The 27724-nt window shown below is 43.6% G+C and overlaps 1 protein-coding gene across 6 annotated transcripts in view; it reads left to right on the top strand.

Annotated features, from left to right (window-relative positions):
* CFAP61 (cilia and flagella associated protein 61) overlaps positions 1-27724 on the top strand; it is a 91993-nt gene that overhangs the window by 50459 nt on the left and 13810 nt on the right. For all 6 annotated transcript variants that reach the window (XM_053973934.1, XM_053973935.1, XM_053973931.1 and 3 more), the window contains 7 exons: positions 2694-2792; positions 6334-6502; positions 8339-8495; positions 13372-13661; positions 16904-17231; positions 17460-17551; positions 19211-19416. In XM_053973934.1, coding sequence (XP_053829909.1) covers positions 2694-2792; positions 6334-6502; positions 8339-8495; positions 13372-13661; positions 16904-17231; positions 17460-17551; positions 19211-19416 — 1341 coding nt within the window. The remainder of the gene's footprint in view (positions 1-2693; positions 2793-6333; positions 6503-8338; positions 8496-13371; positions 13662-16903; positions 17232-17459; positions 17552-19210; positions 19417-27724) is intronic.

Raw genomic sequence — 27724 nt, 5'->3', positions numbered from 1 at the left:
TTTAAAATGCAAGGTTTCAAATAAATCGAAATCTCAGATTCATGGAGACTATTTTGCTGCACTTTATTTTTGTAACACAAATGGTTTGACTTGTGATAATGAGGGGTTAAATGGAAGCAAGTAATTAAATTATTTGCTCAGGCAGTTTCCACCATTTAAGCTTCCATCATTATGCCACACACAGAAGGAAAAAAAAAACAAAAAAAACCCAAAAACAAACAGATAGACATCAGGCAAAAAATCCAGAAAAATGAGCAAGGAATATTCTAACACATTCAAAAACACCAGGATATATGTAAAAACTGTACTAAAAGTTTTCTTTGTATCCTTTTGATTATGCTCAGTAGATTGGTAACCCTGTTTTATTTTGAGAACAAGGGTGTTCTGGATTCTTTTTGTAGCTGTCCTCTAGAGATGTGCACTGAAACCTAACACCTTTTACTTATTTACCTAGATACTCTAATCTCTCCCTGCTTTACCAGTATCTTTGAGCTGTTCTTCACTCTGTATCCACAGCAACATGAATCCCTGCTGGAATTATTTGCTTCTAAAATGCAGGTGCAGTTGCTTAACGTTGCACTAGTTCAGACTCTTCACTTGAAGACTTTTTCATCAAATGGGAACCTCCACTTTGCCCTGTTTCATTGTTAAATTTTTTAGCAGCATCTAAGTCAGTCCCTGTCCTGACACCACTGCCCATGTCCAGGGCCTTCGTTATTCTTCAATTAAGAGCTTTTAGGCACCAGTAAGGAGTCCAAAGCTGTAGTAAATGAGCCATCCTTTTGTTAGCCTAGAAATAATAAAGCGCAAAATCCCCCACCTGTCACCAAATGGTGACTCTGCCAGTGCCAGCAGGAGCCGCAGCTCCCCTCTAGTGCTCAGGCTTGTCTTTAAGTGCCTGTGTGTATGTAAATGTTTTTTAAATCCTAGGGTCACATGTGCCAGCTATGTGTCTGGAGCCAGGCCTTTGTAACACAAGATACGACATTTGTTACTTATTTAAAGATTCTGATAATTTGCACAAGTACCACCAGCTGATGCTTAAACACTGACCAAATTCTGACACTTAGCAGCAGCAGCGATTTGCCTCTGTGTGTGGAAATGGGGCCGTTATTTGCATGGAGCTGTGTGGCTCCACAGAGCCAGAGGGCAGCATGCTGCACTCGGAGCACAGGCACCAGCCCCGGCAGCTCTGGACCTCTGCCCCTGAACCACCCTGCCCTTGGGGAGCTGCCAGCCACCATACTTTGTGCCTGGCTTTTTCTCACTGTAAAGGGGAAATCAAAGATGTGACTTGTTTCATCTCATTTCATCCAAGAAGATGCTAATCGACATTTTGATGCCTACAAGATGAATGAGTGGGAAACATGAATTAATATGGGGATACCATGGGAGCGCTGAGGTAGAAGTAAATCATTAGTTTGTAAATAGTACTGACTGAAAGGTCTGATTGAAGCCTCCCACTCAGTGAGGAAGAAGAGAACAAATACCATATGACTGGGGAAATCCTGGATGCCTGCATGTGGACTTGAGAGAGGTAGAGCATCTGCAGAGGAAAATGGTATGTGACCAGATTAATAAAGTGCATCATTGTGCAGTCATGCAAAAGAGGCACATTAGTAGTGCCTAGAACTTTGATTATGCCATTTTTCTGGTGCTGGCTCACAAGGTTTCCATCCTAAATATTAACAATATTTAAATGTAATGTTACTGTAGTGCCTGGATTTGAGCACCTGTTGGTAAGAGATCATGCAGCATGTACAGATGACTTCAGCTCCACACTGAAATGAAATTTCCTTGCTATGAGGTTGGGAGGATGTGTAGGGTGTTTATGTAATTAAACCCATGTAAATAAATGCCAAGGAGCTGTGCTCTGTCGATGTGTGAAGTTCCTGTAGTTGTTGTTCACATCCCATGAGCGATGTTCCTGGTGTGCAGATGGTATCATTCTTACACTCTGCCTCCAGCTTTGTGAACCAGGCTCACTCTCATTTACATGAAGACCACTTTGTATCACTCAGACAGCATAAGGTGGCCATAAATGAAAAGCAAATTCTATTTACATCCACCTTTGCAGAGTGACCTTAATTTAAATGAGAATCAGGCCCATAATCTGTATAAATATATGCACTCTGTTACATTAAGGTTATTTATTACTTAGTGTTTGGCCTGAGTATGCATGGAGATTTACCACAGATAATCCATAATCCAGAATTAAACTATTAATATGCATTTTGAGAGGGGCAGCCATAACCTTGAAATTCCTTGGTTTAAGTATGACCTTTAACTTTATTTGAATATATTTTTTAAATGTATGAATAACAAATTAACATTGGTTGATAAAAAACATTCTGATTCCTTTGTACCATTTGCATCAGTCCATCCTTAACTTACAGAAAGCCTTGAAGATTAGAAGGCTTAATCACTCATCATGTTTACTTGTTTTCAAATGTCAGATCACATTTAGTTCAACATACTGTCAGACTTGTCCCCCTCCTTACCCCTGCGTTACTGAAACTGTGGTGGAAATTGTTCTTCTCTTTGTATCCAGAAACACCTGCATCTGGGAAATGTGAAACACTTTGACCCTCTGTAAAGGAATTGCTTTCTGTATCCTCCTGAGCATGGAATTCTGAGCTAAACTGTTCCTTTGAATTTCTTCCAACTGGGGCTGTTTGTTTTTCTTTCCACAGGCCGCATCTGAAATTCAACAACCTGACCTTGATTTCCATTCATGGCCTTCCAGGAAAAGACCCACAGAGCTCCAAGTATAGAAGATTTTTAATTAACAGGTTTGACTTCATGTCTAAACACTTCCATATCTCCTGCAGAAAACATAACACACTGTAATTCTTGTGAACTTGTCCTGAATTTTAGATACATCCGTAGAGAGCCCCAAAATACTCCAGTCTGTCTATCCAGCATGCACTCACCTACAAGAGGAGTTGGATAGAATTATGAGTAGGATAATAGTGCCAAAGCAGTAACTTCAGGAGAGCAATCCACTGTGTTATACCTGGACAGTGGGCCCTGCTTTCTGAGGCTTTTTAAATTGTTTAAATCTCGAGGCTGAAGACAAATGGCACAAGATGGCTGCTTGCTTTTTAAATGTTGTTTGGTTTTTAGTTTCCATAAGTTTTGTTCTAAATAATGCTGAACCAAAGAATGTACAAGAATTAATATTGGTAATGTGACAGGGACTGACTTTGGGCAGTGTGTGGGGGGAGGCAGAGCCCACCAGTGATGGTGGGGATTTTGCTGGGTACGGGGGGAATTGTTGCTGTTGATCAGGTTGGCAGAACTGTTCTGCATCAGTTCTGCTGCTCATGGGCTGTGAGTGCCAGTCGCTGGGCTATGGCAGTCTGTCCCCATTCTCAGCCACAGCACTGTCCCAGACCAGGGCTGTGTACAGCTGAAGGGAAATGGTGGAAGAGCCTTGTCTAGAGACTGTCAAACACTTTTCAGGCTTCCTTGTTTACCAATAAATATAATAGCTTCCATTTAGTTAGATAAAATCTTACCTCTTTAAAAGTTCATAATACATAATTCTCATTTAAATACAGTATTTTTGGGTTTTATTTTGGACTAAATCATCGCTGTGGACTTGAACATGATTGTTTTGAACACTGAGAAGCATAGAATTAAAATGGATTAGTTATTCTGTATACTTGGGGAATGAACTTAGTATAAGTTATTTAGATTTGGCATGTGACTCTTTGGAGGCTTTACATTGTATTTTACCAAATCTTTTCCTCCATGAGCTGCAGTGCACTAAAGGGCTGGTTCTTTAAATGACTTTAAAAGCAGCTCTTTGTCTGCTTGCTGAACCTTACAAATGGAATCTCTACAAAGATGTGAAAATAATGTAGTGGGAACCTGTTTAAAACCATCTGATCTCATTTGGAATTTTGCCCTGACAAGACATTTTGTAAAAATAGTTGCATGTATTACTTTTTGTACTGTAGAAAGAGGTGTGTTCAAGTGCAAATCTAGCAAATGAAGGAATTATATTCTCACATAAATGCACATAGTCTCTTCCCTAAGTTCACTGGAGAAAAGAGTTGTACTAAGCATCATTCCTGATAGAGAGTTGCAGTTCAGAACCACCTCAACAGATTTAGCTGTTAAAATCTAAAAGCAGATTTAGAGTGAAAATTGAACTCTGCAGGGTATGATTTCTAAAAGCATCCCTGTGATTTGGGAGTGTTAGTGTCCTGGGAGCTGTGCACCTCAATTATAGAGGTGCTTTTGAAAACTTTCCTCTTCCTTAATGTCCATTTTATTTACAGATTTCTGCATTACTACAGTTCAGAATTGTCAGTGTTTTTCTTCCCTTATTTTTTTCCTCTGGTATCTGTGAGTACAGAGGATGCAGAGCATCACAGAAAACCTGGCAATTCAATCCTAAAATTCCCCAGGTTATGAAATCAACTGTATTTGTTCCTGTGGCATGCTGAATGCCAGTTTTGGGAGTTTGGTAGCAATGGTTAACATGGAACCAGGAGCTCTGTGTTGGGATGTGTGTCCTGGTATTAATGGCAAAAGAGCAGCTGTCAGTGCTGGTCTCTGCCTGCACTCTCTGCTGCAGCTGCTGGTGCCACAGAAAAGCATCAAATGCTTGAGCATGGGCCCAACCCCTTCTGTTTAATCACTGTGAGGCTTGTGGGAGAAAGTGGAATATTTTTCATCACTGAAGTGAATTATAGAAAGTGAAGTTTGCAGGCCTCTAAATGGCCCGTGTATTTTCTGTGGTGATTGAGCTGATAGCCTGGGTGAAGCCCAGGGTCTCTGTACTGGCCATTCCCCTCCTGAGGTCCTGGCAAGGGTGAGACTCAGCTTCTTTCACATAGTTTGTTCACAATGTTTCTTCTTGCAGTGCTGCTCTGGTCTCACAAACCAGATACATATATGACACCAGCCATTCTTTTTTTTTTTTTTTTTTTTTACATGTTTTAAACCTGTTGCATTCTTTTTCGCTAGATCCTGTGGGTTTACTGCTCTACAAAGCTATAAATGGATTTGTCCAGTTCTACTGAAAGAACCTAACTGAACAGGCTCTGCCTGGTGCAGGTTTTCAGTACTGGGGAGGGATGGAGTTGAGCCCAGCTGGATCTGCACAGTGGCCAGCAACCTCTTGTGCATTTCCATGGTGGGCCATTGCCAGGCTCAATGGCATTCAGGGGTCATTATGAACCTAGTTGGGAATGTTCTTCTCATGTTTCATAGTGATGGGTCTGTTGCACATCTGTATGGAAGTATTTTATCTTCAGGAATCTTTGTCTTTGCTGAAGGCTATTACTAAGCAGAGAGTGTGGTACAAATGCAGTAATAAGTGTCTTGGTATTTACTTGGTTGGACATCCTCGGTGGGGGCACACTCCGAGCCTTTGGAAATAATTGTAATTTTCATTGTTGAGGCATTAAAAGAGGTTTTGTTCCATTTGGATTTTGCTTTAAAATCGGCTTTTTTAAATAGCAGCTTCCAGATCTTTTATACTTCTCTCACGCATAGGGATATCCAATGCTTTTTCTGTGGAACAGGCTGTAACACCCCTAAAACATGGGGTGTTTTGTCTGAGACTGTCAAAGCCAACATATGATTTTTAGGGTACTGATATGGAATTCACACTGTCAGAGCATGTTGCTTGTGATGTGTGCTCCATGTACACCCAGAACATCCTGGAGTGCACTACTCAGGACCAGTTTAGTGTGCTTTCAGTATTTTTCATTCTTGCATTGTGGAAAAGTTCTTTTGGAAAAGGGTCACCAATAGGAGACTTGAGATCTCTGCATTTTACTTCTAGCTCTGACAACCATTTTCCTAGCTTTCTATTTATTTTTAAAGTTTTTGGACTAATAATTTGGAATACAGATGCTAAAATGGTAGGGTGCATTCCCTGCATTTGTGTCTCACCTTAGCTTTGACTGGTGACGTTGAATAGCAAAGGAAGGAAAGTTGAGGAAAAGCTCAATAAAGAAGTCTTGTCTTGGAGAAAGAATTGTACTGTTGAATTATTTTCTTTGCAGGTTCAAAAGCTTCTACCTCGCATCAGCCTGCAAAGGAAAAGCAGAGTAAAGCATAGATTTCTGATTTTGTTCTTAAATTACGTGATTGTAAGGCCCAGTGCTGGAAGACCTTGTTTGGGTTCAGTAGAAAGCTGTCAATTTGTAACTGAGTATTTCCTAATGCCTAATCTTTTACCATCGACTGCAGAAAACTCACAGCAAGGGAGCAGGTGGAACCACTGGGGGCCTGGGCTGAGCTCACCAGATGTCTAATTAATGCCTGCTGTCAGCTGCCGAAATGTCACTTACAGATATTTTTTCTTCACAGCCACTGTTTTGATGATGAAGATTATGCACAGATGTCACTTTGTTCCTGGGTTAATGTTGTGGTTGGTAAAATGACGGGCATAAACCGCAGTGCCAAATACGTTGTTGTTTCCAAGGAGAAGAAAGTGCCGTACGACTACCTGGTTTTGTGCACAGGACAGAGCTACCAGGTGAGCTGTGTGCAGAGTGAACCAGCAGAGTATTCCTAGGTTTTCTACAGTGAGTGGTGTGCCTGAAATTAGGCAGAGCTGCCTTAGCAAGGGTAGCACCAGCAGCTTGCAGCCCTGTAGTGCAGCAAGTTGTAGGGCTGTGTCGGTGCTGCTGCTGAAGCTGGAGGAGAGGAGGGTCCCACCAGCAATTTACTGCTCAGGGTTGGGCAGGAGGCAAAGCTGCTGGTGTTTTTGCCATCATAACCATTAAACCTGCTAAGGAGCAGGCTCAAATGACATGTGGTCCCAGCCACAGGAGACTTAACTCCAGCTGGTCTTAACGCCATTTGACCTAGTTTTGGAAACTGAGAGAATTCCTTATCAAATTAATTGCTCATCTCACGTGATAACCACACCTAGGCACATCCATGGTGCTGCTTGGTGTTGTAGCACACAGCTGAGTTTCCAGTGAGATTGAAGCAGACCCTTAGCTGCACGTAAGATGTGGAATCAAGTTGAGCTCCAGCCCCACAGGACTCCTGGGCAGACTCCCTGGGAGGGTGGCTTCTGGCTCCTGTATCCCCATGAGGCCATCAGGCCCCATAACCAAATGAGCAGCTTGGTACAGCCCCTTTGTTGCAGGGTTTTGCCTTACCTGGGTGTTTTGGGGTAGGAGTTATGAGCAAGGCATTTTGCTTTTAAAATCAGGAGATGGATGTGAGCAATGTCTGCAGCTTTGCAGTGCTGTACCATGTTCCAGAGTGGTGTCTGGCCACCTGTGTGCAGCAGGCTGTGTGGTCTGTGATCCCTTCTCAGAGCAGAGGCACACTTAAACAGCAGGCCATGGGCACTGCTCAGTAGGGATGAAACAAAAGCTGAAGTGTGGGCTGGAAAAGTGCTCCTGGGAAAAGGTGTTTGGAGGTAACTCTGACTTGCAAAATAATTTATGGCAAGTAACTACAATGGGAGAGAAAGCCAAAGATAGCAAGAGAAAAGGCAGGTTTTATCTGCCTTTTAGAAGAAATTCCATCATTATAATCTATTCTCACTTTCAAGCTATACAAAAGGATAAGAAGAAATTAGTGGCTTCTGTTTTATTACACAGAGCTCTAGTCCATCCTTTTTGTAAGTTGCTTCTTATTTGGTAAGCAGTCAAATTAATGCTTAGTAAAACATTGTGTGTTATGATTTAGAGATTTACTTGTTGAGTAAGATCTTTTAGTGTCTTGCCTGGTTTTATATGACCCAGCAGTATTTCAGTTGATCTGGCTGGCAGTGAGAACAGGGTTCAGGACGTAGCTCAGTGGTGCTGAGGAAGTCAGAGACAAGATTCCCTTTTTGCTTTGTACAGCTCAAACTGAGTTTGTTATTGTAAAGCAGCATTACACAGTGAATGTATTACTGAATCTTCACATTTGAGCTATCAAGCAGGTTTTGATCCCTTTCTCTGGGACAAAATCTGTCATTGTAGAAGGTTGATTTTTGCTGACAAAAGGTGGAGGCAGAGCTGTTAAAAGTGATCTGTTATTCAGAGAGCTGCTGAGATCCCCCGCCATGTGTTGGGACATTTCTGCTGTTTGCTGTGCAGTCCCTGGCATTTGCCCTGTGCACTTGCATTGGCAGTGCTGTTTGAAGTGGTCACCCACATCCCACAGGAAATAGGGAACACCTGCACACATGCACACTCAGATCAATGGGATCCATGTTCCCTGTGACCATGGGTGTGTTTGCTACTGCTGTGACAAAGAGCTGGGATGTGCCAGAACAGCAGTCCTTGGGTAGCCAAAGTGAGAGTGTTATTGTGTTTTAACATCTCCAAGGTCTGTTTCATATCCACTCACTGACTCATTTCTTCAGGCCTTGGCTCCCTTGGGAGCAGATATCAGTGAAGTCACGAGTCCATGGCCACAGAGATACATGGAGAAAGTCCCTTCCAATCACTTCACTCTCAATGACGCTCAGGACTGCTTGGAGGCAGCACTCTGGCTGGAGGAAAACCTCATCAGCTCCAGAGGTAAGGGGCTTCATTAGCACATGCACTTACAGAAATGTTTCCTAGGCTTATTATTTCCTTTATTCCCTGGTATAATTGGTGCCTGATGAATTCTAACAGTCTTTCATCTGCTGTTCATCTGCTTTGTTTTCCAGATTAATTTAGAATTTTTTTGTTATTTTTGATACCCAGCATATTTAGCTGAGAAAGAAAGGTTTGAGATAGATTAATTATCTGCAGTTATTATAGAAAACCAAATGAGTCCCAAATGCAAATCTGTCTGGAGTCATTAATTCACCAGTGAAATAATAATTTAATTAGTGGATGTGGTTTTCTACTGTATAGAAAAAAAATCTAGATTTGTGGCATAACACAAAGAAAATAAGCCTAAATTAGGAAGTGTCTGTCAGCATTGTATTCAGTTGCATCACTGGCAGATTTTCACATAGAACTGCAAGTCCCTGGTACTTTTTAACCCTTAAAATCAGACATTTATGCCGATGTGCGCCATCCCTGTATTTCCTCAGCCTTGTCGTGTGTGCTCTGTTTGTATGTTCACTAGTTCATCCACTGTATGTGTGCTGTGGAAAATACCTGGGACCATCCAGGTTTCTGAGTCAACTTTGAACTAGAAAATCAGGGACCAGAGACTCAGTGAGATCATGAAATGTCAGTTCCTGCTAGCTCTGAGTCAGGACAGTTCAGAGCAGGAAAGCTGTCTTTGTGGGGAATTCCTGTTGGCAGAGTGCAAGAGTAGGACTTTTCTGAAGATGTGTTTTACCTGCCTTGTTTGTGGAGTGTAATGAGAATTGGCAGTGTTTTGGTGTGGTGCAAGGTTCACACCTGCTTGGCAGTCCTTTAAGGAAGTTCTAAAAATGTTGGGAATTCCTTTATCATCCTCCAGGTCTTGCTGTGATCAGCACAGGGGTTCATAAACATGGCAGTGTTTCTCGGCCAGCTTCCTGGCCTCTGGAGCAGTCCAGCTCCACCTGTCCTCCAGCTGGTACCAGCCCTGCCCACATAGTCCAGCTGGTACAGCAGCTGACTTTGCATAGACAGATGAGGGTGTTAGCTTTCCCTGTTTGCTGCTGCTAGTCCTTCATGTAACTCCCTGTGTGCCCAGTGCTGGAATGTGCTCCAGTGCCCCTGCGCAGGGTTCTGCCTGGGAGCAGCCGCTGGCTGGGATGCACAGTGCCAGGAGGATCAGTCACTCTGCAGCAAATGGCACAATCATGTTGTCTCACCTGCCTTGGCATGAGTGCACCTGCTCCAGCAGCAGTGCTGAAGTCATGGGATGTTCATCTTCACTTTGTTATTGCTGCTGTCCTTGGCTGCAAGGTGGAGCTGCATCTCTTAATGAGGCCCTGGCCTGGCTTCATGCATAGAGAAGGTAAATTCACACCACCAATGAGGTTGGTCTGGAGGCACTTCTGAAGATGTGGCCTAGGAGAGATGTGACACCTTCTCCTTTCCCCCTGTTCTGGCTTCAGTTCCCTCTCCTTGCTCTTCCCATCACATTCTACTGCTGTGCAGAGTGCCCAGCTGGAGAGGTCTTCCTCCAGTGATCTCAGTTTCTCTTATTCCTCACCCTGCTTCTTCCAGCTGTATTTCTTACAAACATCATTCTTCAGTCTTGACAGTTGTGCCAGGGCTCTGGGAGGGCTTTCTGCTGCTGAGGGCCTGGGAGCAGGGCAAGCACTGGCCCCACAGCAGCCACGGTGGCTTACTGATGAAACCCAGCCACCTAATGCATGGAGCTTATTACAGCTGTAATTGGGACTAATTGAAATTAATCTCTTATTAGCTCTGCACTTTCCATGAAAATAAAAGTAGGATGGAAGTAAAGTAAGGAACAAAACTGCTTTAATGACCCAAAATGAAGCATTTTTTTTTTCTTTTCACCTAAGCATAGTTTACTGCCTTATTAAAAGTGTGTTTATAGGAATACTCTTGCATTAAAATTCCAGTGCATGAATCACCGACTGGAGCCACTAATGCTTTAGCTCATACTGGGTTTCTGCTTTAGCTTTTGCAAACTGCAAAGATTCAGGTCACATTAGGGGCACTGAAAACTTGTGCTTCTTATTTGTGGAAAATTAATGAGTCTGCTCTGCAGCAGGACACTGACATTCAGGTAATAAACAATAAAAGTACTGTAATGATCTTTATTTATGGCTGTTTTTTCTGTAGAAGGTAATTATGTTTACTCACAGATACATACATTTTCATGTAGTTAAATAATAAAAACATCCTGAGGACCTGCTCTCTGTTCAGTGGACATAATTTCAGTCCATAATGAATATCTGCAGTTCATAGACTACTAGCATTGTCATCTAAAAAGTCACTAATATTGTAATAAGAAGAAGCAGTAAATTGTTGATTTACAAGAGGTCAATAAAGGAGCATTGCTTTTCCTGATCTAATGTAGTTGTATTTAATATTACCGTATAAACCAGAATTTTAATTTTCCTTGAGAAATGTAGGACTCTCATCTGATCTTATCAATCCCAAATGCCAGTGTCTAATGCAGGAACTGAGCTTCTCTCTGAGGGAGCTGTGCTCCCCAAGGGTGAAGGATCTCAGCCCAGCCTTGCCCTGCAGTCAGAATGGAGCTTTTCTTGGCTGTGCCTCAGGGAAGCCCTCCTCACCCTCCTTTTCCAGCTGCAGCATCCTCTTCACTCCTCATATGTTTCACTCCCTGCATATTGAAAACACATAGATGTAGCATGGGTCTTTTTGGCACCTACACACCACATCCTGGCCTGCACTGTCAGCAGTGCAGTAATGAAAATGAGTATAGCAAAGCTGGTCTTTACCTGTGGGTTCTGCTGGGCTGCTTCTTGCATTACACCCTGCTGTAGCAGGGAAAAAATAGTCAGGCTTACATCTGTCTTCTCCTTTGGCACTCTCCTGAGGCCAGTGTAGCTGCAGACAGGTGTCCTGGCAGGCACAAGGCATGGGATAGAGTCTTCTGGCTTGGGAAGTCAGGCCAGTGATGGACACACTGGAGCATTCCTGTATTCTATATGATATTTATGGAAGCAGTAAGAGCTCTTTCTTCTTATGTTTTCAAATTGATACATTTGCAGGTAAAATGGTTCTGTCCCTCGGGTCATTGCTGTGAACAGTAGAAACATGTTTTCTGTCATTGGTGTGCAGTGTACTCATGGGAGCTATGAAGAGAGATGTTTCTTTGGCAGCTACAAGTAGCCAAATTGGTGGGGATGAATGAAATAACTTTGTAGTCAAAGGGGAATAGTAGAACATCTGTTAACATTTTTATCATTAATATTCTTGGGAGCTGGGGCTTTGTGCATGCTCAGATTAGTATTGCTCTGCATCTCATGCAGTAAAACATGGTCCAGTGAGATTAGTTTAGCCCATGAAATAATACAATTCAGGGCATTGGAGATGCTGTCACTTGTGGCAAGATGGAAATGCCACTGCTGAGACAAACATGCGGGTTGCTTGCAGCACTGCCCAGGTGAAAAACATGAAAGCACTGGGAAGGTGATTTTTAGGCATCCTTGTACTGACAGGTCAGATCTGAAACAAAGGAGCTGATGTGGACATGGGCAGGCAGGTGGAGGTGTTCCTGCCTCCCTCTAGACCCTGCCAGTTGCTCAGGGCTGGAGCAGCTGAGTGTGGCACGGCTGCAGGACATGTGGTGCACAGAGAGCTTGCAGGGCTGGGCTCTGGACCTCAGATGAGGGTCCTTAGCCCCAGGAGAGGAGTTCCATTTTGCCTAGGTTACTTAAAGGCTTAATGGATCACACAACAGACAAATACTTCCTGTTCCAAGAAGGGGGCAGAGGGAATGAAGGGGAGAGGAGCACGTCTCAGTCTTGCTCAGAGGAATGGCGGTGTGTTTTATATGAAACCATCCTGAGATAAAACACAAAGCTGCTCTGCTGCCTCCCAGCTCTGCCTCTCTTATTGTCAGGAGGGCTTTAGCCCTTAGGCTGGAGAGCCCCATCATGCTCACACAGAACAGCCCCTCCCCTCCTCATGTTCCTGCTCAACTCTGACTGTGCCATTTGAAGTGGCAGCAGGTCAGGCTAAGAATGAGCAGGGCCCTGCCCTGCAGCTCTGTAGTGCCAGGCAAGAGAGATTGATCAGGTCTGAGCTCCCTTTGCCCAGAGCAGGAGGATGGAGCCGGATTCAGGAGTTGTTTCTGTGCTGGTGCTGATGCTCTGCAGAAGGAGCAGCAGTTCCTACACGCTGCTGTCATGGCAGCTGCTCGGATGGATGGCTGCCTGCAGCTTGCTGAGCTCCCAATGTGAGCACGGATGGAACTGGCTCTGAGCTGGGTATTGTGCCATGTGCAGCTGCCTTCAGAGTTGTGCCGAGCTCTCCTCACCACCATGGACAGGTACCTCTGCGGGGCCATCTCCATTCTCTGGAGATCAGGCTTTGGCAGAAGGGAGTGGCAGCACTGGTGACCTCCATGTGGCATAAGGGCTTGATTTCTATAATTTGGCCTTTCCATGGTTTTCTGAATGCTGTATTGAATTAGATTCTGTCTGCTACCCCCTCCATCAGTCCTTTGAATGAGTAAAATTAGGGAGAGAGGGGAGAACAAAATAAAAATGGTTATTTATTTATTTATTTATTTATTTGCCCCTAGAGGCTTTTCAATCAAAATAATTTAGATTATAAGGTCAGGATGAATATCATACTTCTGTGTTAAGTACTTTTCTACTTTATGGGATGTTTTGTACAGATTCTTCACTAAATTATCTTAGCTGCTGTTGCTAGGTAACATTGTTTGCTTCATAGCATCAGAGAAATACGAGGGTCAAAGAGTGCAATTCCATGTTATTATCATCTAAGTTATACTAATAAGGTTTTCATTGTATATCTTAGAAATCTTTCACCCTTTTTTTTTTCCTCTTAGGGAATGTCATTGTCTATGGGAATACAATTGACATTTACACCACGGTAGAAACTCTCTTATCCTTTGGGATTGATGGTTCCCGCATCCATCTTGTGCAGGCTCCGCTCAGCTCTGCCAGTCCCTGCCTCGCAGACACCACCCTGGAGTGCACGGTGGGGGAGGCCCTGGCAGAGGCAGGCGTGGCTGTGCACCCAGACAGCGTCCTGGCACACTGGGGCCAGGGTGACCATGGCCTCATCACCTGGGCTGCCTTCACCACTGCCTCAAACCTCCTCCAACTGCAGTGCTCAGTAAGTACACACTTCCTGCAACTTTCCTTCAGGCTGGGTTTTTGAACACAAAAGTTATCAAATTTACCTGCTCCCTCACAGATTTATCTATTTCCTCATTGTCTCTAGGAGATTGAACATTCACTTGTTAGTCTCAATTACTATTTTTTTAAAAATCCAAATAAACCTATTGTTAATGTCCTGACTGATTTGGATTAAAATGTATTTAAGTCACCTGACACACGAGTAATTGTGACCGCTGAGTGAAAAATACTCTTAATTCATTTTCAAAGTAATTCCAGAAATCCTTTTCTTATTTAAATGTGCAGTTACTCCTGTCTATAGTTAGGTGCATTTAATTGTCATAGTAGAAGCCAAAAACACTGGGATAGTATGTAACTTTATGAAAATACATTTTATGCAAGTTCCTTTCCATCTACATCAATGATTGCAGTTTTTTTCACTTCCAGTACCAATATCTTATGGAAGTTGTCAGCATGTTCACAGGTGTGTCTCTGCTCTGATACTGTGGGCAGGTTCTAGCCTTTCCTAAGGGTCAGCATAGTTCTGTTTTCCTTTATTGGGCTAATCCACAGGAGCAAATCACTTCAAAACCTGCATCCGTAGGGAGCCACCAAGACCCTTCACACACTCCACTGTGCATGCCCTCCTCTGTGCAGCTGTTGGAGTTAACTGTGGAAAGGGTGAGCCCTGTGCCTCTCCCAGGAGCTCCCCAGGTGTCGGGGTCCCTTCTGGCCCTCCTGCTCTGCAGCCCTTTTCTTTTTCACATAGGGATGGTTAAGCCCTTTGTGATGGGGGTAAAGCACAGAGCACTTTATCCATAGCAGTCTCCTGACTTTGTTCTCTATAATCAATAGTGATGTTCCTTCCACTCTCTCTCTGTATGCAGCTTTTAAAGTTCTCTCCTTTTTCCTTGAAATCTCTTTTATTTTTATCCTTCCACAAAGTTCTGAACATGGTTCTTGCTTTTGCAACTTGGTATCCACTGACCAGCTCCCCTTCAACCCCCTCCTTTTTCCCCACTATCTTGTCTGCATGGCCTGCATTGTTCCTTCAGATGCCCCTTGCCTTCGGGTTTCTTTCTCCTGCCCATTTGTACCTCATGCTTGTCCTTGCTCCATCCACGATGCTTCCCTGTGGAGGTCTCTCTTTCACAGCCTCTAAGATTAAAGACCTGCAATTATTTGTGATGTCAAGGGCTTTGTATTCTGCAAAACCAGTTCAGCTGCCATACTGTTCCTGTATCTGCCTCCAGCCATGTGGGAGGCTGGACTCAGAAGAGGAGCAGGCTCTGGAGTGTAGCTCTACCAGGAAGGCAGCTGCATTCACAAAGAGACCAGGCTCTGCAGGAATCGTCTCTGCAGCAGCTCTGGGCCTTTTGGGATTTCAACCAGTATCAACTGTTGATTGGCAGTTCCTGGGGACTTAATTTGTTGAGTCCTGCACGATAAGAACAACATGAGAAAATCTCTTCTTTCCCTAAAGCAGCAGCCTACCTCTTCCCTACTTCCTACCCAGGCTGACAGATGGCTCCCACCTGGAGGTTGCAGCCCTCCCCTCCGGTGACACTATCCTGCCTGTCAGCTGGCAGGATGTGGGGCTGTGTGGTCCTCTTGCCCTCATGGGCAGAGCTTCCTTGATTTTTGGCTCCCTGAGATGGTCAAAATTCTCTTAGCTGTGCATGGTTAATCACTTAGTTTATGTATGTACAAGCCCAGGGGCTCTGGCTCCTTCACTGCCGCATCTCTGCTTATGCCAGTGCTGCTAAAATTTCCAGCTTCCTGTGCCTTTTATTTCAGGCAGTTGTGTATCTGACACTTGCCCTTAGTCCCCAAGAAAGCTCTTTTGGGGTACAGCTGGGTAACAACTTTACCCCAGTCACAGATTTGTCCTGAGCTGGTGCTAAGGGAAGGACAGATTACAGATGCTGCTTTGGCCTGCCACAATTAAGTCTTGAGCTGTTCAGAATGAAGGCAGCAAGGGAAATGTGCTCATCTGAGCACATCTCCATCCTTTCCTCAGTCAGTAAAGGAATATTTCTTGCTGGAGGGGCAGCAAGAAATTTTTCTTTCCACCATTTCCACCCTTTCCTCAGCCAGTAAAGGAATATTTCTTGCTGGAGGGGCAGCAACTTGTTGTCTGATGGTTTTAAAAGCTGAGGGTACTCATGGGAGGAAAAGCTCTATGTGAGGGCTCTGGGACTTCACAAACTCTTGGAGCGGTGGGACAGTCTTCATCTGGGCCTTTTACAGACTGTGGTCTTGTTCAAAACATCTTGTCATTCCTATTCCTTTCACCCCTCTGTGGCCAGTGGGCACTCTTAACTTACACTCGTTCGGGGACCATGTTCTGCTAGCTCTCAGTTTATCCTTTGCCAGAGAAAGCTTTGAGGATGCTGCTCATGGTTGTTGCTTCTGCCACATCTGCTGTTTGCTCCCAGCACCGCTTGCTTTGCAGTGCTGGTCATGCTGCCCCAGCTTCTGTGGAGGGAGAGGAGCTCTGCTCCTTGTGCCCCAGGACAGAGACTGTGCCCACACCATGAGAAAACAAAAGGAGAGAATTACTGCTTGATTTTTTTTTTTCTTTGAGACTTAGAGCAGGAATTTATGGATTTAGGGTCCTTGGCCTCTGCAGCCTCCACTGACTGAAATTCCACTGCTGTAGCTGGAATGAGGATGACATTTCCTTCTGAACAAGTTTAATTTACAATCTTTCCATTTAATTGACTGTCCCTATGCTGGTTAGCCAAAGTAACTCAGCTTGTTGGTAAACAGGCTCAACTGTTGGAAAAACACTTGTAGTGCACAGTTATCCTGCTAAATTCCAAATACATTGGTGCTTTTCTGTTCCTTGAGGTTTCAGGCTGGCTTGAGCATTTGAAAGAAAACAAACTTCACAAAAGGTTCACGTCTATGTTCCATGCTTAGAATAACACAGAAAATATGCAGAGCCACTCAGGCTGTTTGATGTGGCAAATGTTGGAGTTTTTAAACTATCTAATAACCAGAACCAGATGAGTCTAGTTTAGTAATTCTCCTTTTCTGCTGTCTTAGTCTTAACTTTGGTAGCTGTAAATGCTGGATCAGAAGGATCTGTCTGCTGTGACAGTGTTGCTAAAATCATACTGTATTTCACATTCTTGTTTCATAAAATAACATTCAGAATAAGGTCTGGGTTTTGATATATGAAATCAGCCACTAAGTAATATACAATTATCTTCACTTATTTGCATCTCTTTTTAGGCATTTTTTAGCTTTGCCTACAGGACACTGGATTATGAAACCTTTAAGGCTGTCAGTGATGCTTGCCTTGTTTTTGATGGAAGAGTTGTGATTGATGCCAAATTCCACACCAATGATGCCAGCATCAGGGCTGCAGGTCCTCTGACAAAGTTCTCCAGGAGATACTTTAGGGATGAATTAACACACAGCAACTTCAACTCCAAGGAGATTGGCTTTGAGCTTGCTGCTTCCATGCTGAGTCTCTTTGATTCAATCCCTCAGCCCAGTTCCGAGACACCAGAAGGCTCAGACAGACTCATCCCCATATACAGAAGGTGTAAAGTTCAAGGTATGTGCAGCTGGATTTCTGTTAGTTACACTTCCATCCCCTCTCAGGTATTTTTGCTCTTCTATAGTACAGGCAGGTCTATCTCACCTCAGGTGCCATCTCATGGCAGTACAGCACTCAAGCCTCCTTATGTACTGGAAAAAGATAATGGCAGAAGGAGGACAAACAAATACATGATTTTCTTCATTGTTAATGACTTAATAAATCTCATCTTTTCATTTATGGCAGGTGGTGTTCTTCCTGGAGGTTATAATTACTTGCACATTTCCAAGCCCGGAATCCCCATGCCCTTGGATGTAGAACATGACATGTATGATCATGTAAGTTAAATAATGGAATTTTTCTTGTTTTGTCCTCCCTGATTGTTTGAAAAAATGTTCCTGTTCAGGGTAGCTGGTTCTGGAGGCACAATATGCACCAGGTACAGCTGGAGAGAAAACCAGGAGCAGTCATAGAACTAACTGAACCTCTTGGGTGTTCTTTCCACACTTCCTGATACGTGGCTTTCTCCAAAGACGCCTGGTTTCCATGCAGAGGACACAGGACAGTATTAGTAGCATTTCATACTTTCAGCCTTTGTAATGGGCCTCTTTGCTCCCTGCAGTATGGTGCTCCAAGTGCATACAGATCTGGCAGTCTGGCAGGGAAATTCAGCTGATTTCTAGAAGAGCAGGAAGTATGCAGCTGTGAGAGTTGTCTTGGAACAGGGCAGAGGGAAGCACTCCCCATGCTGGGCTACATGGGAGACTTTCCTGGGATACAAACATGGAGGTGTTTCTGTTACTGGAGAACCTGACTTGAGGCAAGAAAAGGACTAGATTAATGTCTTTTAAAGCCAGAGAGGACTTTCCACCTAGGCAAAATCCTCTTTCACATAGATTCTACCATTTTCCTTGGGAATTTCTGCATCAAGCCCATTTTTGCAGTTGATTTAAAGGGCAGCTTTTAAAAAGCTGCTTCAGTGCTGATTCTAAAACCTGAACAGCAATGAAAAAAATGGGCTTTTTAAAAAGAAAATGGTTTAGGGAGAGGAATCAAAGCATGGCTCATCTTGCTTTTCAGATCCAGGATGAGCCATCCAAAGTAGCATGTAGTGGAGAGCAGAAAGGACTATCAAAGAGAGGAATTGGTTTTGTTACTCCAAATTGCTAGAATATGATTAGACTTATTTTGCTGCCACTCTGATTACCTGCTGATTACCTGAAAAGGGATGATATTTTTAAAAGCCACTCCAGAAACTTTGTGTAAATCCTAAAAGAATTTTCTAAGAAAGAAGTAAGAGAAGCTAGTGAAAGGGACTAGCTTAGGTGTGGAAATACTAAAGGTTTCTGTAACCTAGCAACAGGTTGTAGAAATGTATAAAACTGTGACAGGAATACAGCTGGAAAAAATAGCTTCAAGCTATCTGATCATCCCACTGCAATGTGAGGTTTGAAGCAAATTTTTACATTTTTGTCTAAGTGATTGATTTAAGTGGCTGAAGCTAAATGCTACAGTTTGAGCATGAACATCCAATATTGGTGTTCTTTTATTGACAGTAAATATGATATGTCACGTGTATGCTCTGTGTCGTAAAGGAGGCTGAACAGAGTTCAGTTGAGTTACCCAAACAGAGCTATCTGGAGTTGTATGGGATGCCCCAGGTCATCCCTCCTGCTCCAGGAGGTCACAGGTCCCTGTGGATCTGGTGTCACACTGCCAGCGCAGCCGGAGGGCCTGGGTACCCCAGGTGTCTGCAGTGGCACCCAGCTGGTGCTGCCCAGTGGGATGGGCAGTTACCAAACCAAACCTCATGGCAAATCTGTGTCCAAGCCACAGCAACATGCCCGATGACCTGCTGTGCCAGGAGTGGTCTTGATTTTAACAGAAGCGTTGTGGATATTAAGCAGTGAGAAACTACGGGCTGGGAAGCCCTTGCTGACGCTGCCAGGTCAGGTGTTCTTCTGTCTCCACAGCTTTCCTGGTGTTTTCTGTTCCAGGGGATGGAGATTGTAACCGGGGAGGCCGGTCATGGGAATTACTTCAGGATGCACTTCAGCAGATACAATATGGTGGACAGCATCACCTGCTTTTCCAAGGAACCCTTCCCTGTCTCCAACTACATCTGCTTGTATGGACAGCACGAGCGCCTCCTCAATGACCTGTATTACCGCTGGAGGGCCGGGCAGCTCACAGACCTCTACAGGTGAGAGGAGCTCGTCATTGTGCACAAAATCTACCTTCTGGCAGAATTGAAGGTTTATCTTATTGTGCTTTGTCTTTTGGCTGTTTTCTCTTGGAACAAAAAGTAGAAAAACAGACGTAAAAATATTTTCCATTACTTAGCAAAATTGTCAGTAAAAATGCAAGTCCCAAAGACCTTCCTGGAAAGAGCTATGTGTCTGAGACTTTCTTAGAGGAAGAGCAATGGTTTACTTGACTGTCTTTCATCTGAATGAGCATTGTGAATGAGTGTCTTTATCACTTTTGTTTAGAATATTCAGTAGGTTAATCATTAAGCTGAACCTGAACAATCCTTTATTACTGAAGACTCATGTTCAAAAGTCACTTTTAAAAGTATTTTTGTTGCTTTGAATCAAATTTTTAAGCCAGAGGTTTGTAGGGAGATTTTAAATAACTCATGGTGATAGTCACGCTCAACAACTTGCCTATTTTTATCTGTTGAGAGAGACTGAAGGGCCTGGTTAGTTCTAGTCATGTGCCATCTCCTCTGAATGAATGTTTCATTGCTTTTGATTTTCATTTGAAGAAATCCCTTACGAATGGTGCTTTGGAACATAAACAGTCACAGATGAGTAGTGAAGTACTGCCTTACATCAGCTGGGTAGAGACAGAAAACCAGGCTCAGGAACAAATGATCAGTTTTTATTGTGACACAAAGCTGATAGTGGTGCCTGAAACATTTCCAGGTTTGATTTTGTTCTATTTACAAGTGATTAGAAGAAAGGCACAAATGGTATCAAAATTTTCAGATTAAATGTTGTTATCTAGATAACAGTTTGTAAAAGTTTGCTGTGAAGGGTGTACTGTGGTCCAGAAGATGCTTGTGAATATTGCTGCCATAGGGCTTGATTACGATTTATAGCAGTTGTTGGGGTTGTTTTACAAGAGAGGAACGGGGCACAGCAGGCGTGAAGTTCACGTGAAGGGCACACTGTCAGTGAGCGTTAAAGAGGAACTGAAGGAGGGTGATACAAGTGTGTGAGAGATGGGCTAAGCAGTTGATTTCCTCTCCTTGTCATGGCTCATGCTAATTGTACATTTGGAGCACTAGAAGAACTCCTTAGGCTGTGCAAGGTACCATCAGTCCTTTCGAGGTCATTACAGTGTACACACACGTTGTGAGCTCACCTTTTCTGTGAATCATGCTGAGGTGTGGTCAGGGTCATTTGTTAGATGCACCAGCAAGTTTCATACCAGTAGTAACATCTGGAAGAATAAATCATCCTGCTCTGGGATTTCAGCCTACAGCACAGGTAGCAGTATTTTCCTGACCTTGACCAAAGGATTACTGGTGTACTGCACAGAGGGATACCACGTATCAGGGCCCCATCACATCCCTTCAGCTCTCCTTAATTAGTGATGATGAACTAATTTTGGACTTGTCTTTTACAGCCATTGGACAGTGATGTTGTTTAGGACCTTTTGCCTCATTATTTTATCTTGCCTCTCATTAGCCTGTGGCAGAATTCCTGAGTTACAGTTGCCAGGTTTTTCTTATCTGGTTGTTTTATTGCCTCCAGTTGTTTTTAGTCTTCTTTCTACCTTATCTTTAGATGGATTTGTTCATTCTGTTCTTCTTCTTTGGTCATATGAATGAAATCCCATATGTTGCTCACTCTGCAGTAGTGACCATATGCTGCTCTTTAATCCTTGCTCGTGTGGTTCTTGTGGCACTTTAACACACACACACAGACATTCCCATTCATCCCAGCTTGGTGCTTCTGTTACACATGTCCATCCTGTGAGGAGGGAGTATTCTCCAGCAGGTGTAACAGGTAAACTGCCTGGCATCCCCACGGAGCAGTCCTGGCACACAGCAAGCTGGCACAGAAATTTGCTGCTTTCAGAAGGACATGGAGCAATGGAGGAAGGCTGGCAGTATAATGTACTCTTATAATATATCACATCTATAACACATGTACCTCCCCACAGTACAGTGTCACATAAAACGTGCATACATGTGGGTGCAGTGTGCAATAGACACTGTTAAAACCAAGCCATGAGAAGACTATTTCTTAGAAAACCGTTACACTGAAAAATGGTTTAGCACCTCTTGTGAGTTGTCCTGAGACTTTTATGTAGAGAAAAAGTGGTGCCTGGTTGGCTTTTGGTACAGAATAGGAAAATGCATTCACTGATTTCTATGTGTGTGATAAAAGAACAACTGTTTCTGGCCTTGTTCATGTGATCTGTAAGGATCCCACATGAACACAAACCTGATGTTAGGACTGAGTTCCTGTCTTTGGATTTCAAAACCTTCCTTTTAAACTAGTACCTGTTGCACTTGCATCCATGTCTACAGCAAGATGTGAAGTGCCCTTAGTGAAAAGAAATTAGAGACTGTGGAAATGTGGTGTGCTAGTCCAGCTTGTAAACTTGATGGTTTGAAACATCTGTTCCCCTCCTCTCTTCTGTATGCCTCTCTTTTGAGAAAAGTCTTCCTATGAGGCAAGAAAATGCAGTGCTTTAGTCTTTTGGTCAGCATTTAGATTTCCCAGCATGGTATCTCATTCCAGGAATGGACACAGTGGAACAGCTGTCACTTGGGAGCTAATTTATTTCTGTGTAGCATGCAAATTATCTTTTAAATAATTAGAAACTGCACCCAGCAGTGAATTTCCTCACTGATTTGCTTTTGGTGTAAGAGCTGAAAGTTAACCCCATGGTACTGGATTTCCTGGCCAGAATGTGCCAATGCCATTCTCAAATTAGCTTTAACAACAGGCCTCTGAGATCCAGCAAACTTGACAAAGTCACCGCTTCTGGTTGTTTGCCTGGAACCACGACTAATGGGAATAATGAGAGAAACAACATTTCCTTTTGTCTGGAAAAAAGTTCATTGATTTGGGTATGAGTTCAGCAGGATTTAAAAGCTGCAGGCCTTGACCCACAACCAAAGGAAGGATTGGTCACTGCTCTGCCTCAGTACCTGGGCTCTTGGAGGAAGTGAAGCAGTGGGCACACATTGCCCTCCCTTCTAGTTGCCTTGTGCTATGCAGTGGGTGCTCTTACTTGCATTTGGGCCTGCAGCCAGTGCATTTCTTAGCAGAGGGGCATGACAGCACACTTCTTCTATGCCAGGGCAGGAAAAAATGTAGCAGCCAAAGACTCATCAACTGATTTGAATGGCATTACTCACTAGATTTGGAATCCACTTCAGGAAGGAGTTTTCTGCAATTTTTATTCATTTCCCATCAGGCTGCATCTCAAAAAGTCAACTAGAATTTCAGTCCCCAAGAGCAAGGCTCTTTCTTGCAGGGAGTCTTCTTCTGAAGAAAAAAGAAAGCAAATTCTGGTGGTGTGCCCTGAAGGAATACCATGCTGTACACCATGCTCCTGGCCCCCCTCACTTGCTGAAAGGCCTTCAGATTATTTCCATTATTATTGCCTGAGCAGCAGACAAAAGAGAGGGGTGGAGAGAGAGGTCTAAAGCTTTTTTTCTCTTCTTTTCAAGTCTATAGATTTACTGGTCATCAGTCCTCCACACTACTTCAGAGAGAAGGAATGCAACCAGCATTCCTTTTGTGTCCTCCTGAGCTGAAGGCAGCTGCAAGGCAGTTGCCAAGTTATGGAACACGTCCACAGAGCGGTGGAATCTCCCTCTGCTGCATCTTAAGTACAAACCAGATAATTAGAGGAGTTTCCTGATTCTTAGCAACCAAACGGATGCTCAGTGGCATCATGCCTTTAATATGAGATAGAAGTGCTTCATGTAAGGTTCATTTGGCATTAATGAAAATCAAATCTAGCATAAATGCATAAAAATCTGACCCACTAGTTTCTAAAATACTTAAGGAGCTTATTTTGCAAATGAGGTGTGAGTGGCTTTTACTTGGGATTTTGTAATTGTGTATTAATGAACTCGTTGTCAGCCATGACCTGCAGAAGATGCTGGCTGTGTCTCAGTCATGTGGCACTAACTGCAGCAGTGACGTGAGAGCAGCACAAGGCAGGGGCACAGGGTCAGGCCTGGGGAGTAGTGCACAAAGGCAGGGCATGTTTTAATGAGGGATGAGCAGAGAAACCTCACAGGCATGGTCGTCCAGGCAGAGCTCAAAACCACTTGGTTATTTTTTTGTTTCAATAGCTTTGTTTCCAGCATTTTAAGGACTTGTCAAACTGGACAATTTGCTTACTCTGCACAGGGGTCTTGGGCACCATGAGGGGGGAGAAGCCCCCAGCAGACATGACCAGGGCTCTTCAGCAAGGAGGAGTTGGGAGAGTGGGTTTTATGGCAGTACTTGTGCATAGCACAAAAAGCACAGGGGGTTTAGGTGAATTGTAGTCACAAGGGAATGTTTTTTTCCCCAGTGCCAAAATGCAGGTAGGATTCAGTTTTCACTGAGGAAGGGAACAGGTGATCCGTGCATGGATTTGTGGAGATCCACGCCAGGTGGTTCTCAGCAGGCCTGCGTGCTGCTGTCCAGGAGGTGGGCACCCTGCAGAAAATCACATAAAGTGGCACAGCTTCAACTGCACCAGGTACTGACAGGCCATGGAACGTGAGGCTGCCAAACATGCTGCAGGAATACGTGAAGGGAGTCAGGCTCCCTTTCCCTGTGAGGCTTTGGAAAATCCACCCAGAAACAGTAAACATGGATAACAGCACCATATGTTTCCTTGGCTGCTCTCTTCAAGTCCTGTCTTTTATTTTCATATTGCATTTTCATATTGGCTGCACAAACTAAATGCTCAAAAGTACTTTTTTGCTGCATTCACTTATTTTGGAGTAACCATTTAGGTTTTTCCACTGAAGTTCAACTCCCACATCCTGGTACTGTTAACATTAGGCTGAAGGTGATCTGTATTGACTCAACGCTAATAAAACTCACAATATAACAAATGCATTAAGGAAAAGAAGAACGTTTGATGTTTTCAGCATTATTGTTGAAAGGTAGAGAGAATTTCATTACTTACAGGCTGATAATCAGTGATTATTTAAACGTGAAATGCATGCTACATGGAAATGCTGGTTTTAACCCAAGCTTTCTGAAATGTAGAGTGGTTGTTTGTGAAGAGGAACATTAGAATGCCCTGCTGCTTTCTGGAATCTGCCGGATCCCACACCATTAGCACATTGGGATTACATTTGAGCGACTCCACCTTAGGCTTTTGTTCATTGGACAGATGGTGAGATGTTTTTTTCTGCAGGGTTAAAAAAGACCAGAAAGGAACTGTAACAGGTAGTGAGCATGACTGAGAGGGACTTGTGCTGCTCTGTACATTCTGCAGCCTAATCAGAGGGAAATGCATACGCTTTTCCTGAAGAGAGAGAGACAGGGTAAGGAAAGAGGAACACGTTGAAGGGATATCAAAGCACTAACAGCGTTTTTGCTCCCAGAATTAACTGCTAACCCTGCAGGGCACTGGTACAGCTGCAGTTAGAGAGCAAATTGATACAAATGGCTGGAGATTTCCAGATATTAAGTAGTTTTAAAGGAGCAGCTAACTTGCCAATGAAGAGCCATTTTACTATGAAACCCCACATTCAAATTAGTAAGTTAAAGCTTGTCAGCTCAACCGTGCCACATTAATTTGCAGGCAAACCTTGCTGATTCATATTAGTAATTATGCAAACCATTATGAATTATTGAATCCATAAACAATTGCAGAAAAGCAATCATAGTCCTGCACACAGCCTGTTTGATGGTTTTGTGCCTCGGGTTTAATTTCCTTTAGATCATTTTCCATAATACATTATGTGTGAAATAATACTGTGTGAAAAAAATGCAGTAAGCCTGATTTCAGGGTCAGCCACAAAGTGCTCATAGAGAGAGCACAGACAGTAGTGCTTCTGTGTCAGCTTTAAAGAGCACAGAGGTTAGAAAGTTCAGAGAGCAGTTCAGTGAGAGTCAGTACACCACAACTGCTGTGATCTACTAAGGTGTCTAAACTTTACCAAATACCAGTGCTGAAATAACAGAGAGTCTCTCCTGAGGACACTTAGGAGAACAGGAAAGGGCTGCATTATCTCAATGCCAGGATCTGCTTTCTGAAGGTGCCTCTGAGTACAGTACTGTAACATTTCCAGGATATTAAAACTGCAGCAGAGCTGATTTATCAGTCATGATGGATTACTGGCATATTTGAAGGGAGGATGCTGGTGAGTGGTGCAGTGTCACCCCCTGACATCAGCAGGTCCCTGCAACAGCCCCGGGGAGGCTGGGTCTGGGCCAGAGGGAGTGGTGTCACCCTCAACGAGGTCTGGAGTCAGTGGCCATTTTTCCAGAATAAGAATTGCAAGAGCAGTTGTCCTTTGCTCTGGTTTGCCATTGCAGCTATTTTTAAAAGGGGATTGTAAACCATGAGCTTTAAACCAGTCATCTTCCAACGACAAGACACTGCAGGTTCTGTGAGAAGAGGTAAAAAAGCACAGGGTTCCTCTCCAGGATTTGCTTCTCAAAAGGAAGAAATGTCTGTTTGTGAATTTGTGAACACTATTGTTACTTTGTGAACCTGCTTGGTGCATTCACTCACAGATTTGTTGTCCATAAGGCTGTTGGCTTCACTAATTACTGGGTGAGAGCAGTAACAGAGTCCTGGATCATTGAATTTAACAGGAGATATTTTAACACGTGGACAAGCAGGTGTTCGGGAGCAGAACTGCAGAGCAAGGACGTAAATACTCTTCTTGCTACAAACAGGTTGTTGGTTCGCATTTGCTGTTCAGCAGTTGTAGGTGAATGTTAAGAAATTGCAGATCAGGGAATATGTTATGTCCATTGTGCTGAAGAACAATGCTCTCAGGTGTTGCTCTAGGGGGTTTTACACAAATTGGTCCTGCTTTTTACCTATGTAAACAAGCTGTCTTTTGAAATTATTGGTCATATGAATGTAGGAAATGCTCAGTGGAGCATTTATTTATATTGTCTTTAAATTAACACACTATGATTCCTGGTCCAGCTATCCAAGATATATCAGGAAACATTTTATATCTTTTGCTGGTATTACTGTATCTTTGTAATTAGGAGTCTTAAAGACATGCATATATTGTTCTCAAAACAGCATGTTTTGAATTTTCCTGGCAAGATGGGATGTTCCATCTTGTGTGCTTGTGTTGGAGAAAAGACTTTTGTTCATCTGCAAGCTGTGGTTGGGAAGTATTGTAAGGATGGCCTGAAAATTGAAATTGCATTGCATCCCATCCCTCCACAATACTTTACTCTTCCCTCTCCTGAGAAGTAGAAGTCCCTGCTCTGTGTCCCTTACTCCTGGCATAATTGTGTTCCACTTGAGCCCATGTCAGCTGAACAGCTTCAGTCTCCTCTGTGCTTGTTCTCCTGAGGTAATTCCTGGGATGTGCAAGGAGAGCAGCCTTTCTCTGCCTGACTGGGCTCTCAGCAGAAGCACCCCAGCTTTGGCCATCGTGTGCCAAAGGCATGACTGAGAGACTCAGCTTCCAGAGCCATCCACATGTGCTGGAGAATGACCTTTTAGGTCCTGAAGTCTGAGGATTTAAGAAGGTACAGAGTATCTTCCAAATGTACAGCCTGGAGAATTTTGCATTTCAAGCATTACATTCCTTCTTAGAAAAAAAAATTCAACCTAGGAAGGTAAATGTCTATCTTAAAAATTCCCTGCATTGTACAAAGCTTGGGAAGCTACAGAGAGGAAAGGAGACTCTCCACTCCTTACAGATTACCAGGAGATTAAGTTGATCAGTGACTCTGCTTGTATTGTGTACTAAAAGCCATAGTGCTGCTCTGTGTGTGCTCACAGTGCTGGTGCTGAGGGTACAGCCATCACCAGAGGGCCACTGGGCTTAATGGCACCGATGGCAGGGCACTGATGACTCGGCACTGATGACTCGTGGATGGCTGTGGGAAGAAACAAATGGGATTTCAAGAGATCTGTATTCAGGATTGCTTAGAGACATTTATTGAGAGCTGCAGATTCAACCCACATCATAGGCTATCAGAGTTTCTGAACTTCCCTTGAGTGTGTGTGTTGGTGGAAGAACAGGGGTAGGAGGGATGCAGGGAGTCTAATTTGGGTTTGTTGTTTCCATCCATGCAAGTTCTGAGTTGCAAGCATAAGAAGAGCCATGGACACATCACCCTCCAAAACTGTAGTCACTGACACTCCAGTCTGCAGAGGGATTTTTCAAAGGCACCATCACAAGATGCCACCTACCGTTTGAGAAGTGGAAAATACCCTCCTCATCCCAGCTTCCTTGCAGTGAGAAGGCACCAAAGCGCAGGCACAGCTCAGGGGTCAGGATTGAACCCTGGAACAAGACCCTGGGCCAGAGCATGGGACATTTGGCATGG

The sequence above is a fragment of the Vidua macroura genome, chromosome 3 (assembly GCF_024509145.1).
Source record: "Vidua macroura isolate BioBank_ID:100142 chromosome 3, ASM2450914v1, whole genome shotgun sequence".
In the NCBI taxonomy this organism is placed as follows: Eukaryota; Metazoa; Chordata; class Aves; order Passeriformes; family Viduidae; genus Vidua; species Vidua macroura.
Note: the sequence above shows the minus strand (reverse complement) of the source record. Positions and strands in the feature narration are given on the sequence as shown.